This window comes from Lissotriton helveticus, chromosome 10 (genome assembly GCF_964261635.1).
Source record: "Lissotriton helveticus chromosome 10, aLisHel1.1, whole genome shotgun sequence".
Classification (NCBI taxonomy): domain Eukaryota; kingdom Metazoa; phylum Chordata; class Amphibia; order Caudata; family Salamandridae; genus Lissotriton; species Lissotriton helveticus.
Window position 1 is genome coordinate 169,041,760 of NC_136071.1, and position 13,704 is coordinate 169,055,463.

The window sequence follows — 13,704 nt, forward strand, 5'->3', positions numbered from 1 at the left end:
GGCAGCTAATTGTGGGTAATTGTTGCTGCGGTTATTTTACATTGTCTAAAGTAATATTCCATTGCTTTTAAAAAAAAAAAAAAAATTATTTTGTTTTTGTTTTTTGGTACCAAACATACAGGCATGTCAGTGAGACAACCAGACAGTAAGTGTTCAGATAATATGTAGAGTCCTGGTAGCGTACATGACATCAATATACCGTTTTACGTTTGTTTAAGAATAAGGTAAGGGAAAAGGCATGAAACCATAAAATCACTGAGACAGATCCGAGGGAGCTTCGTCATCATCAGCAAGCCCATAACAATTTATCCACAGTCCCAATATTTCTGAAATGTACGTGGGCCACCCCGACATTTGTATGCCACTCTCCGCAGCCTTGAATAGATCCATACCCCTCTTAAATTTCGGTAGAGTTGGTGTCATGGGAAACCCCCACTTTTAGGCCAAATCTTGTTTAGCGACTAGCAATCCTAAATTGCATAACAACAGTTTCATGAAAGGTAGGTCGACATTATTAGGTATCCCCAGTAAGACATATTTGGGATTGTCAAGGATTGGAGATTCTAGGATCGCACTCAGCTCTGTCTGTATTTGTTCCCAATACCTTTGTATACTTGGGTATACCTATAGGGTATGGATGAAGTCACTCCGGTCCCTCCCACAGCATTGGCATTCGGATGAAAGTGTTCTACCAATTTTGTAAAGGCGGGCCGTGTCGTAGTATATTCTGTATAGAATTTTCAGTTGTATCAGGTGTAGCCAGGACTTAATTGTCACTTACCTTGGGAACATTAGTGCCGCCTACCAGTCAATGTCTTGGAGTGTGCCTACCTCTGTTTCCCAAGCTGTCCTTAATTTCTGGAAGCCATCCAGCATGTTATTATTGATTGTTTTGTAAGTGTATGATAGTGCTTTTTATGACAATTCACCCATTAGGAGTCTTCCTTCCAAAGGGGCATATTCTGGGAAGTCGTGGGGAATCTTCTCAGCTTCCATGCGTGTGCCAACATAAATATTTATATAATTGGTGATCTCGGAGCTGGAAGTCCCATTGTAGAGAGGTAAAGGGTATGAGGGCATGAGGGAACAGCCCTCGAGTAAGTGCCCAACCTTGGAAATACCTATATTGTCCCAGAGAGCGAAGCCCTAGAGCTAGGTGATTTCTTTTAGAGCCTTACCCAGCCACAGTGGTGTTTACCATGTGATTTTACCTTTCCAACCGATATAGGAATTTGCCCTGGCCCAAACATCAATCATTAGTAGAGTAGCTGGAAGGAGGTGAGATTTCCCTTCCTCTCCATATAGAAAGTGGTGAAAATGGTGCACCTGGAACAGAGTCTGTTCCAGAGCATAGGTAGGGTGGTGTCTATCAACATACCCCCAGTCATTGATGGCGATTAGATGAGCTGCCCAGTAATAGGCCCAGGTGCAGGAAGGCCAATACCACCATTATATGGGCTGCATTGAAGTTTATGGAGAGCGATTCGCGGGTGTCCGTCACTCCACAGGAGTTTCTCAACTCAATCTCAATATGGGCAAATAGCTCTTCCGGGAGTCTGTAATAAGTGTTTTGGAATGCGTAAATGAGTTTGTGAAGGGTAATCATTTTAAACATTGCAGCTTTTCCCAAAAGTGTCAGGGGGATATGTTTCCATCGGGTCACGTGTGATTGGAAGTTAGTGATAATTGTCTTAATATTATGCTGTATACTACGTTCCACGTTCAGCGTAGCGTAGATCCCTAAGTATCCGAAGACCTCCTCAGTCATGTTGAGTGAGCTTACGCAGGAGGTCAGACAGTTCAAAGGAATCCCCTATGGGGAAAAACACGGATTTAGCCCAGTTTATGGTGTATCCTGAGTGAGAGGAGTAGTTCTCAAACACCTGGAAGACCGTTGGTATTGAGATTGTAGGTTTAGTGAGATAAAGCAGAATATCATTGCCGTATAAGGAGATTTTCTCTTCTGGTATAAAAGATACCTCCACTTGGAAAGCTGTCACCTTTGGATGGGCTCTAATCAGGCAGGTCAGTGGCTCCAATTTCAGGGCAAAGAGGAGTGGGGAGAGTGAGCAACCTTGACGGGTTCCCCTCTCGATCGGGAAGTCAAGAGATAATAGGTTGTTTACTCTGACTGCGGCTGTCGGTTTCATGTAGAGTAGGTTCACCCATCTGGGAACCGGGGCCCAAAACCCATCGTCCGCAGGGTTTGCATCATAAAAGGCCAATGGATTGCATCAAAGGCCTTCTCAGCATCTAGGGAAAGAAAAAGGTGGGGACCGGTCTATGCTGCATTTGTGCGATCCAGTTGTGAAGCCTGCGCAAGTTCCCAATAGTGGAACGTATAATATTCCATTGTTCCTCCTGTCTGGTAACTCAAACATGATACAAAAAAGTGTAGTACCACCACCTCCTTTCTGGTCATCACCGGGAAATCCCTTGTGGATTGGGAACCATGGTTTGAAGGCTTTGAGGCCTATTTAGAGGCTATTGCGGATGACATTTTTACACAGAAAAAGAAGTTGGCATTATTGAGTCACTCCTTGGGCACAGAAGGGAGGAAGGTACTAAAACCTTTACCTGTTTCCGTTGTTATGGGTGAGGTTGATAATATGGCTGATTATGCCTCTGCCATTAAAATGATGGATACACAATTTAGGAAAAAAACGCATCATAGTAGAAAGGCATAAATTGTAAATGAGGTAACAACTTCCGGGTGAACTGGTGGAGAGTTTGGTGAGTGATCTCAGAGTATTGGTGGCAACATGTGATTATGAACCCTTCAAGGATGAGATGATAAGGGATCAAGAGACATTGCTAACAACTAAGAACTTAACTTTGGAGAAAGCGGTGGGAATAGCCATGAGTTTGGAGACTACAGCAGGATATTTGGTACACATGGCTTTAGAGACACAATTGCATACTGTAGTCTCAGAAAATGTGTTGAAGAGAGGGGGGATGGAAAGTAGATGCAAAATTTAAGACATTAGAGTGCTGCAAATGTGTCTGCCGAAATCATTTAGGCAATCTACCCTCTTGTCCGGCATTGGACGAAAATTGCGCCAAATGTAAAAGAAAGGTGCATTTTGCTTGAGTGCATAAATCCAAAATGGCTAGTACTAGACCCCAACCTAAGAAAAAGCTCAGAATGGCTGTTAGCAGTAGTGTTGGCAGTGGGGCTTTGAGAATGTGCATAGATCTGAGGAATTCGAACGAGAGGATATGGTTAGATAATCATCCTTTGCCCAACATCATGGAAATGTTGAGTTTTTTGAAGGAGGCTAGAGTTTTCACATTAGACATGTTGTCCACATTTCACCAGATCACCTTGCAGAAGGAGAGTTGTTATTTAACATTTTTTTTTACCCATAGTGGGGCATATAGATTTAAAAGAATGCCTTTTAGGTCTCGCCTGTCGATGCGCATGCGCATCGAGCAAGCGAGACTATAGGGGCTCATCCACACTTTATCTAACTTGCAAGGAATCGTGGCGATTCCTTGCAGTGCCCGTGACTTTTAAGCTCAATGCGCATGTGCATTGAGCTTAAAAGCGCGTGCACAGCCGCCCGCATTCCTCCGACACCTTTGAAGTGAAGCTTAGCTTCACTTCAAAGGCCCGGCTTGTTCACACCCACATGCCGCTCTGCCCTGCTCCGCCCCCTCCCCTGAGTCATCCTGCCTGCCCTCGACGTTCCCCCCGCCCCCTCCCGCCACGCAATGCCGAGAGCTTGTCGTACTTGGAAACGCGTGCATGTACTACTGTTTGCAAGGAGTTCTTCAGCATGTGCGGCGTTTACCATCGCTCCCGCAAGGTAAACGCTGTGCAAATCTCACCCCGTCTAAAATTTGCAGTCTCCTGCCTACCTCCTTCCATCTCTCAAGTTAGCCTCCCATAGTCCCGTTTCCATCCTAGTTTTCCCTCGGGCCCATACCTGCCTTCTGCCCAGTTTCACCTCCCGCCTCAGTTCCTGCTAGGACCAGTGCAGTCGGTGGGGGCATCCCCCTCCCCCTGTTCCCTCCTCTGCAGCACACACAGCTCTGCCTAGCTGCAGTCAGCGCTGACTGCTGTAGAGATCAGCCTGCTCCGCTGTTAGGCTTGCAGGTCCGCCATGGAAGGAGGGGGGGGGCGGGGCGGCTAATGAGTAAGAAGGATCCGTAAGCTCTCCCAGGGCTTGGGTAGGTAACAGCTCTGTGCACCAATCGCTTGGGCCCCCTTTCTGTACCCAGCTTACTGCTCATTTCATCTAACGTTTCTTTCCCCTCCACTCATACAAAGGCATCAAGGCCTGTGTCTTCGTCGTAAAAATAGCACTTCGTGTTTGTGTTTAACCGATAGCCGAAGAGTGGCGTATTTCCCGTCATTTGTCAGCTATTGAGGTCATCCCATCTGTGGCGACCTGACTTTCTACTTTTAAATGATTCACAGTTGTAACTGGTCGACTGGACTGTGTACCAGGTAGGAATTTCGAAATGTCCCCCCCCCCCGCCCCCGCCCCCTCTATTTGGATAGCTGCAAGAGAGGACACAACTGTTTCTGCGCCCCACCCGCCCCCTCCCTGCACCGCCATTTTCTGTCCTCCCCCCTGCCCAGGTCCTCACAGTGGTTCAAATGGTGGGGTCAGGCCGTGGGGGGTTCTGTGGTCTCAGGGGAGTGTTTGTCAGACTCGTCATTGATTTCTGGTCCCTCAGCCCCTTCGTTTTACGACTCTGCAGCTGTACATTAAAAAAAAAATTAAAATCAAAAGCTCCGGTGACACTTCAGGAAATATAAATGTCTGAGCATGCTTTTCAGAGTCTGCGACTTAAATCACGGCCCGGTCCTGACGTGCACTTCCGTGGAACCCGCCATGTTGTGGCCACCTTTTGTTTGAGGGCGCTCGTAAATTTAAATAACAAACTCTCTCTTCGCATTCTGTGGCAGTCGGTGCCAGACAGCCTTAATCCTCGGAGGGGCGTTATGCTGTCCGTCTGAGGCAGTTTACAGAGGCCTCGCGAGGTGTGGACTCTCTCTCTTTCTCATCCTCTTCTTGTGGCCCGTGTTTCTCCCCCTCTCACTCTCGCCCCAACCTTCTCTATGTCCCCCCTCCTTCTTTGCCGTTCCCTCTCTCTTTCCTCCAACCATATCCCTTCACTTTTTCTCAAAATCTTCCTCTTTTAACCCTAGCTCTCACTCTCTTTGTATTTCCCTGTCTCACGCTCCCTCATTCTCCAGTCTCGTGCTGTCTCTCTCCTCGCCTTTGCCCACTCTTTCCTCCTCGCCCAATTTGCTCGCAGGCTCTCGTTTTCTTCCTTCCTCTTTCCTCTCGATTTCACTGCCACTCTGTCATCCCAATTCCTTTTTTTTCTATTTCACTAACTCCTTCCGCCTTCCCCTCTCTTATACTCCAAATTTCTCTCTGAGACAGGCAAGGTCTCCTTTCCCCTTCTTTTACCCATTTCTTCACCTTTCACTTGCATCTATCTTTCTTTCCCTCCTTCCACCTTTTGCGCTTTATCTCCTATTCACCACGTTCTGCATATTTTTAATGCGCCCACCTCTTTTTAATCTTTCTTTCTTCTTTAGTTTTTTCTATCTTTTCTCTACTCTCTTCTTTTTCCATGTCTTTCTCGAATATTCTCTTTTTTTCTGGCTCCTGCTGCACCATATTGTTTGTTCTTTCATTTGCCAAACCTACTTTGTGCTTCCTTTCCCTTACTTCTTATAATTTCCTCATATGCTTGAATTGAAGTGAGTGCAATTTAGCGAAACAAACGTAAAGTACAACCTTTTTTTTTCGCTATAAAATTTGGACACTCATTTTAATTAGGTGAGTTGACATGCCCCATGCCCTGCTGAGAAATTAAACTACTACGTATGACAGAAATCCCACATTAGAGGATCATCCATGTACTACATTCAAAGATCATCCATAAATTCAGTTCAGTGTCCCTCTTCAAACATCCAACATGGATCGAGAGATACGGAGCCCTGCTGCAGCCTATTAACAAACTCAGTAACTGTGGAAGCAACCAACAACTGGGGAGGAGTTGCATGGCGCTGTGCAGAAATAAAGTCGCGTGTTGAAGCGTATTGCTCACCTCTGCTCCTTAAATTTAAAGTGAAAGCAGCACCGTTTATAATTAAATAAAACAGCATCAGACATGCTGCTTGAGCCATGAAAAAACACCTGTGACTAACAACACGAGTGGTCACCATATTTAATAATAAAGCTGAAGCCTAGTGCCGAGCTAATGAAGAGATAAAGTGCGATTTGCCTCTGAAAATATTAAATGCCGTCCAAAACATGAACCGTGGTTTCACTCGCTGATGCACACAGCAACTCCGCGGCGCTGACGCGCACAGTTGGATTTTAAATTGCGTGCCTACTTTACAGTTTACTCACTGATGCGCACAGCAGCTCCATGCTTTCTTGCAGACTCGCACAGCAGCGCTGATACGCACATCTTGATTTTAAAACTGCGTGTCTAGTTTACAGTTCACTCGCTGATGCGCACAGCAACTCTGCTGACGCGTTTAGCTGGATTTTAAATTGCGTGCCTACAGTACAATCGCACAACACTTTAGTACAAGTATTGCGTGTCTACTCTGCAATCTTTTCGCTGATGCGCACAGCAACTCTGAGTGCAGTCTCTTTCAATCGCTGACACACACAGCACGTTCCCATCTAATTGTGTGTATACAGTACAACATATTATATCCTATGTCTTCATTAACAATATAGTGTATCTGTACTGAATATATATCCAGCATTTCAGACTGCATTTCAGAGCTTTTAGGAATGTTTATGGCTTTTTTTTTTTGAAATTCTTTAGCATTGGCTACAGGAAACAAAAATGCTAAAGATTTACAAAAAAAACCCATAAACAATTCTAAAAGCACTAACTCTAATGCTGCGAGACCTATTGCATTTTCAATGCTTGTTTATTTGGCGTCTGCAAAGTCAGTTTTCCAGAGGGTGGTAGAGGGTATGTTGAAATAGGTTCCCAATGTGAAGTGCTTCCAAGACAACATTTTGATGTTTGGGAAAGATGTAGAAACCCATGACAAGACACTAGGGTGGGCCTCAGCCTCCGTGCACATGCTAGATAAGTGTGATGCCTTCAGCAAAATAAAAGGAAGGGTACCAGGTTCACATCCAGTCAGGTACTTAGAGCGGATGCACATGCCTATTTATTATGTAAGATACATTTCCGTTTCATAGATACCCTCCCAAAATCAGTCCAATATCACCAGACATTGTCAATGCTAGCAATGTTACAAAACCAAAATAAAGGTATCCACCTGCCTAGTCGAAAAAGCTGGGGAGTGTTTCACCGATAGAGACCACCTCTGCACAAGATGGGAAAAGGAAAACAAATCCTTTTTTATGTTGACCCTTATCCACTCTAATAGTGGCATGTTTCATTATCAGGTTTGTCCTGGCCCCTAAAAGCGAGGATGGGCTCAGCTGTATTCCAAGGAACTCTTTAAATAATATGGTGTCCAGGGCATATTATGGTTTCACCGTGTTATGCACATAAAATATGGCATGCAAAGGGAGTATTGTACCCCCACGTGGGTCGAAGGGAAGTTTGGCCCTGTCGTCAGACCGCCGTCGAGGGTCTGTAACCACCTGTGCATCTACTTGGTTCCACTCACACCCGTCTTTCAGTACCATGGATAACATTATCAAGCAAGTACAATACTCCCTTTGAATGCCATAGTTTTATGTGCATGCCACAGTGAAAAGCCATTCGCAGGACTTTATCGAGGAAGTGATATCAAAACGAACTTGCCCTGACGAATACCCTGGCCAATTATTTGGCCATTAGAGTAGGGCAGAAACATGTGGGCGCTACGAGGATCATTCTTCATTGTCCCCCAATATTATTTTTTTTATTGTGTGTCCATCCACCCCACTAATAAATGGATACCTTGGGTATGGATGAGACATTTTTATTACACATTGCTTTCCCCGGATGCCATAATATTCAAAAAGCTCCCTGGAATACGATCGAGCCTACCCTGGCTTTTAGGGGCCAGGATGAACCCGATGATGAAGCATGCCACTACTAGAGTGGGTGAGGGTTATACATAAGAAAATATTATTTTTCCTTTTCTCATCTTGTGCAGAGGTGGTACCTATCGGTGAAGCGCACCCCTGCTTTTTCGATGAATCGCACCCTAGTTTTTTCGAATATGCAGAGGGATACCCTTATTGGTTTTGTGACTTTAGTTTTGGGGAACGTATCCTTTTTCTTCCTTTGTGTAACTGCAAGATATCCCTTCCCTCCTTTTAGGTTGGTGCCCTGACCTCCCATACCATTGTTTTGAAGGCAATGCTAGCAATGTGACATGTTTTCACCTACCTAATTGGTAGTGAGCACCTTGATGCCAAAATGTCTGGCCGAGGTTGTTGTACTTAAGGGACAAAATATGTTAACTTCTGAAGTTATTTCATCCTAATGCATGATTCAAGATTTTCTAACACTTTACGACTTTTTAAATAAATATTCAATCTCATATGAGAGTGCTATACAGATATTTATGTCAAATAATATTACAAGTATCTTTATAACAACTTCTGTTATTTTCACGACAGAACAACATAATTATTGTATGACACTGTTTTCATGAGTGTTCCATTTTTAATATATATGAATTGCTGCTCATGTAGTCCTATAAAAGATCATTTCAAGATGTCTAATTAAGTCTGAGAATTAAACCAGCCTATCAAAGGTTAATTAATCTGCATTTAAGAATATCAGCCATTGGCAAAGCAGCATGACATACTCATTGAATGAAGGGCAAAATGTGAGACTTCTATAACATACATTCTCCAAGAATCAGTCTATACCATGGCAGTACATTTTACCCCTGTGGTGTTGCCATACCTCCAAAATGTTAAGAGGAACTGAGAAAAACAGATTTCATAGACCAATAACAAGGGCACTTTTTCAAACAATGGTGAACAAAAATTGCAATGGCCAAATAATAAACATAAAGCTAAACTTACCCCCAGACTTTTCCATATTTTTTAAAACACTCTGTGTCAAACTCCAGTAAACCCTACAAAGTAAGACAAGTCAAGGTGGTTAATGATGAAAGTGTAAACATAAATTAATACACAATAGTTAAGTTTGATTTAAATAATGTTGATCTAAAAAATAAAGTAAATACATTTCCAGCATTCCCCTCGGAATTTGGGACATAATTTCTTATTCATTCATTCATTAAATCTGTATTTCGGCTTTACGCCATAAAAGAACAGTTTTAGCATTACAATTCCATAAAAATTTTTTTACATTCAATTAAAATTTTAAACACATTCTATAAAACTGTGCAACACATGTTGAAAGACACTTGGAGCATGACAATAAAATCATATGAGACTGGAGGACACCTTAATAATTCTAGAAACAAATTCAGTTAAGTGGTGCTATTGAAGGCAAATTCAAGTCCGTAAATAATGGAGACTCGGTTACAGCTGATGACCCATTTTTTTCCTACGGTAGCAAATAGAAAGTAAAAATCTACTAACACTAAATGTTATATGTTGCGAAGTGTTTGTAGTTAAAATTCTCAGAGCCTGAGGGCAGGACCTCAAGCCTAATAATAGGCATATTGGTTTAATCCATCTTTTTCTTTCTTGACCATACAAGGGACAGAAAAAAAGAATATGCTGCTCGTTCTCTATTTGGTTGTTTTCGCAAAGTGAGCAAACTTCGTCCAATGCCTCGGAAGATGGATCACGGTTCCTTGCCCAACGAGCCAAAGTTGATTTTAATAAAAGATTACCATATCTGAACTTTAAAAATAATGTTTTGGCGAGTGGAGGCTCTATTTCGTCCATAAAGGTCTCATAAAAGGGTTCGTCCTTAAAATTTAAAAATTTTGAGACTAATGAGCCACTGGTTATGGTATTTACAGTCATATTTGCTACGTAGGACCAAAAAGCTCTTTTCAGGACTAATTTGGGATTAGATGGTAACAGCTCGGGGTTCTCCCAAAAATGTTTCAGACCTATGTTATTAAACCAAGTACTAACATGTCTAAGCCATGGAATTTTTTTCTGGCTGTCCAGCGCCATGATCTCTATCAGCCCTTCTCTATATGCTTGAAGTTCAGGGACATGCCACAATCTTACCCATAGCATTAGTGGTCTGATAAGTACATGATGGTCTGTTCTTTTAAAATTAAGGTCCAGTTGCAGGGGTACTAATGGTGTGCCTCTCGGAACCCTTACCAAGCTTCGCATGAAATTATTATCTTGGACGCTGAAGGTCTCCTTGGACCCAGACCCCCATAATTCTGCACCATGAAGCACTGAAGATTGAACTTTGAATTTAAATAGTTCCATTGCTGGAAACACCGCTTTACTAGTGCTTTGGCTTTGCTCTCTAAGTATTGGTTTGACATTCTGAGCAAATAGCAATTTGCTTTTTTCCAATTGTGCTTTCCAGGTAAAGTTGGAATCTAGTGTCACCCCTAGATATGAAAAATGAGGCACTGATTCCAACTTTATTCCGTTTAAAGTTAGGCAACCCTTGTCTGGTTTGGTTGGGTTTAGGGCCATGTATTTTGTTTTTTTTACATTTATCTCTAGCCCCTTTTGACTACAATAATCATTAAAAGTATTCAATAAAGTCTGCAAGCCATTTTTTGTTTGGGATATCAAGATAGTATCGTCAGCAAATAATAGAGATGCTACCCTTTCGCCGTTCAGTTTAGGTGCGTCATTTTTGCACCTTTCTAAGTATGAGGGAATATCATTCACGAAAATAGAAAAAAGCGTGGGGGCCAGGACGCATCCTTGACGAACTCCACGTTCAATTGGAATTTTTCGTGATAATTCGCCATTTGGACCCCATCTGATTCTCGCAAAGTTCCATTCATGTAATTTTATAATCTGAACTACTAGGTTATTTGGCATACCCGCTGCACTCAGCGTTTTCCACAGAAGATCACGTGGCACTAAATCGAATGCTGCCCTTAAATCAACAAAGGCAACATATAGATGGGCCTTTTTTATCTTTACGTACTTCCAATAGAGGCAGCAGAATCTAAAGCACTGGTCTATAGTGCTGACTTTTGTTCTAAACCCGGCTTGAAATTTGGTCAAAATAAATTTTCATCCAACCAATTACTCACTCGTAATAAAATATGGCTTGAGTAAATTTTCAGAAGGATGTCCATTAAGCTTATTGGCCGATAGTTACAGGGGTCCTTCCTGTCTCCTTTTTTGTATATTAAAACAATTTCAGCTCCCTTCCAAATTTCGGGAAATTCTAAGCTGTATGATAATTTATTGCACAGATAATTGATATAGGGTGCCCATATTTTTGGGTCATGCTTCTAAAGATCCCCGGGGATTTTGTCCAAACCTGGAGCTTTCCCAGTTTTTACTTGGCTTATAGCCTACTCTGTTTCCCCCAAACTAAAAACAAGCGGATCTACTGGAATTTCGTAACTTACTGTGTTTGATGCTATGTGAGAATCATCATATTTTTTATACAAATTTGTAAAATGGGTTATCCAAGTTTGCTCATCTAGGAAGGTGTCCTTAACCACCCTACCTACTTTATTCCCATTTGCTACCAACCTCCAAAAAGCTACATTATCGCGCGATCTTGCGGCTAACAGCAATTCGGCCCATTTCTCTTCCTCCCACGCAATTTTTGATGTCCTTTGGACAGACTTATAATTATTTCTTGCTTTTTGTACATCCAGTTGCGACTTGGATTTGATCGCAATTAACAGTTCCCTCTTGGACTCTCTGCAGGATCTGTCATACCAAGGCTTACTATGAGACAGATTCTGGGTCTTCTGCTGGTTTTTTTTAGGCATTTTAGTTACCAATAATTTTTTTTTGTTGTTTTTTTTTTTTTTTTAATTGGTTAAAAACTTTTATTGAGCAATCAAAGAAAAATCACAGAGATGGGCCTACAACCACACGGGCTGGCCGCTAATAGCAACGAACAACATAAGAAGCAAACGATTACTTCCAAGGCCAGGCACAAATCAGATACCAAGTATTGCTCAAAACATAGGACAGGACATAACAATTTTCTGTAATAAACATAAAAAACTACAAACTCTAAACAAGGCGAATGCACATTAATCAAGGTCAGCCCAGAAGGCGGAGGGGAAAGCCACCAATCAGGAAGACGAAAACACAATCAGTGGGACTCGACAAAGCTGGGGGGGGGGGACAGCGGGGAGGACAGGAAAATCCTAGAACAGCATGAAAAATTTCGGGAACGCCAGCCTAGGGAGATAGGGTAACATCGGGAGTATCAACCAAGGGAGGGGTACAAATGTCTCCACGATATTCGTTCCACTGACCCCAAATCTTCGTCCACGCCCTGGGTCTGCCCCAGCTACATAGACGGTCTTCTCTCGGAACATGGACCAGTCCATGTTATCCTCCCACACCGAGACGTCGGGAGGTCTGGACGCGCCCCAGAGCTGCGCAATGTCTCGCTTCGCGACCATGTATCCCAAGGTCGCCCATCTGGTCTGGGCCACAGAATAGTCGGTGGGTTCCCACACATTCAACAGGCATCGTCGGGCCTCAGGCCGGAGGGTAATGCCAGTCACAACAGTCATCACCGCAAGCACATCAATCCAGTAGGCCGCCGCCACCGGGCACTCCCAAAGAATATGCAGAAATGTAGCACTCATCCCACAACCACGTTTGCATAAGCCATCCAGGGAAAAACCCAATGCTACCAGACGCGGACCAGTTACATACACCCGGTGGAGGATCTTAAGTTGAACCAAACGAAGACGGGCGGGGATGGCGACCTCTTTCGGAGAAGAGAGTGCCGACTGCCAATCCTCGTCATCCAAGTCCAACCCGTCACCGACCCAAACCTCCCGAAGTCGGAGCAGTAAATCAGCGCGATTATTAATCAGTTTCTTATAAATCAGGGAGATAGTGCTATCGGGCAGGTGTCCATCCAGTATGCGATCCTCAAGGGGGGAGGACTCGGGTAGGGTCACATCAGGAGTCAGTACTGAGGCCAGAGCATGCCGGACCTGCAGATATCGAAAAAACTCTCTATCACTCAAGTCATATTCGGCCTTAAGGGCCTGGAAAGACTTCACTCTACCCTGCACACAGACATCACCCACTTTACATATCCCAATCATATCCCAGCGGTCAAAGCCCTTAGTAGACCAGAGACATCGCAAACGTTCGGAAGCATAAAGCGGAGTCGCCATTGTCAGTCGGTTCTCCCATCCCAAACTCACATTCGCGGCACGCCACACATTGACTGCTATCCTGGACGGGCCCGTAAGATGGCGCCCAGCCGATCTGGAATAAAGCGCTCTATTAAAATCCCCTCCCGGCAGCTGGAGTCTATCCATCTCAAAGGCCGGATCTCGACCCGGGGAATACATTGCGTGGTTAATGGCAGACAGCTGGGTAGCCCAATAATATCTCTTGATATCGGGGAGCGCCATGCCCCCGTCGTACCAAGGGATAGTAAGTTTCGCAAGGGCGATACGTGGACGCCCGTCCCAGATCAGTTGCCTTTGAAGACTCTCGATCTCTCGGAAATAGGTAGCGGGAACGTCGTCAAAAGAATTTTGAAGTGCGTATAGGAATCGTGGCAAAGTCACATTTTAAAAAGGGCAGCCCTGCCCAGAGGAGACAGGGGTAGTTTACGCCAGCGGGCCACATCCAGTCGCAGTCTAAGAAGCGGGGGGAGGAGATTACG

The 13,704-nt window shown here is 43.8% G+C and overlaps 1 protein-coding gene across 1 annotated transcript in view; it reads right to left on the reverse strand.

The window, feature by feature from the left end:
- LOC144786063 (cytochrome P450 3A24-like) overlaps window positions 1-13,704 on the reverse strand; it is a 246,574-nt gene that overhangs the window by 165,124 nt on the left and 67,746 nt on the right. The window contains exon 3 of the mRNA XM_078665008.1: window positions 8,994-9,046. Coding sequence (XP_078521134.1) covers window positions 8,994-9,046 — 53 coding nt within the window. The remainder of the gene's footprint in view (window positions 1-8,993; window positions 9,047-13,704) is intronic.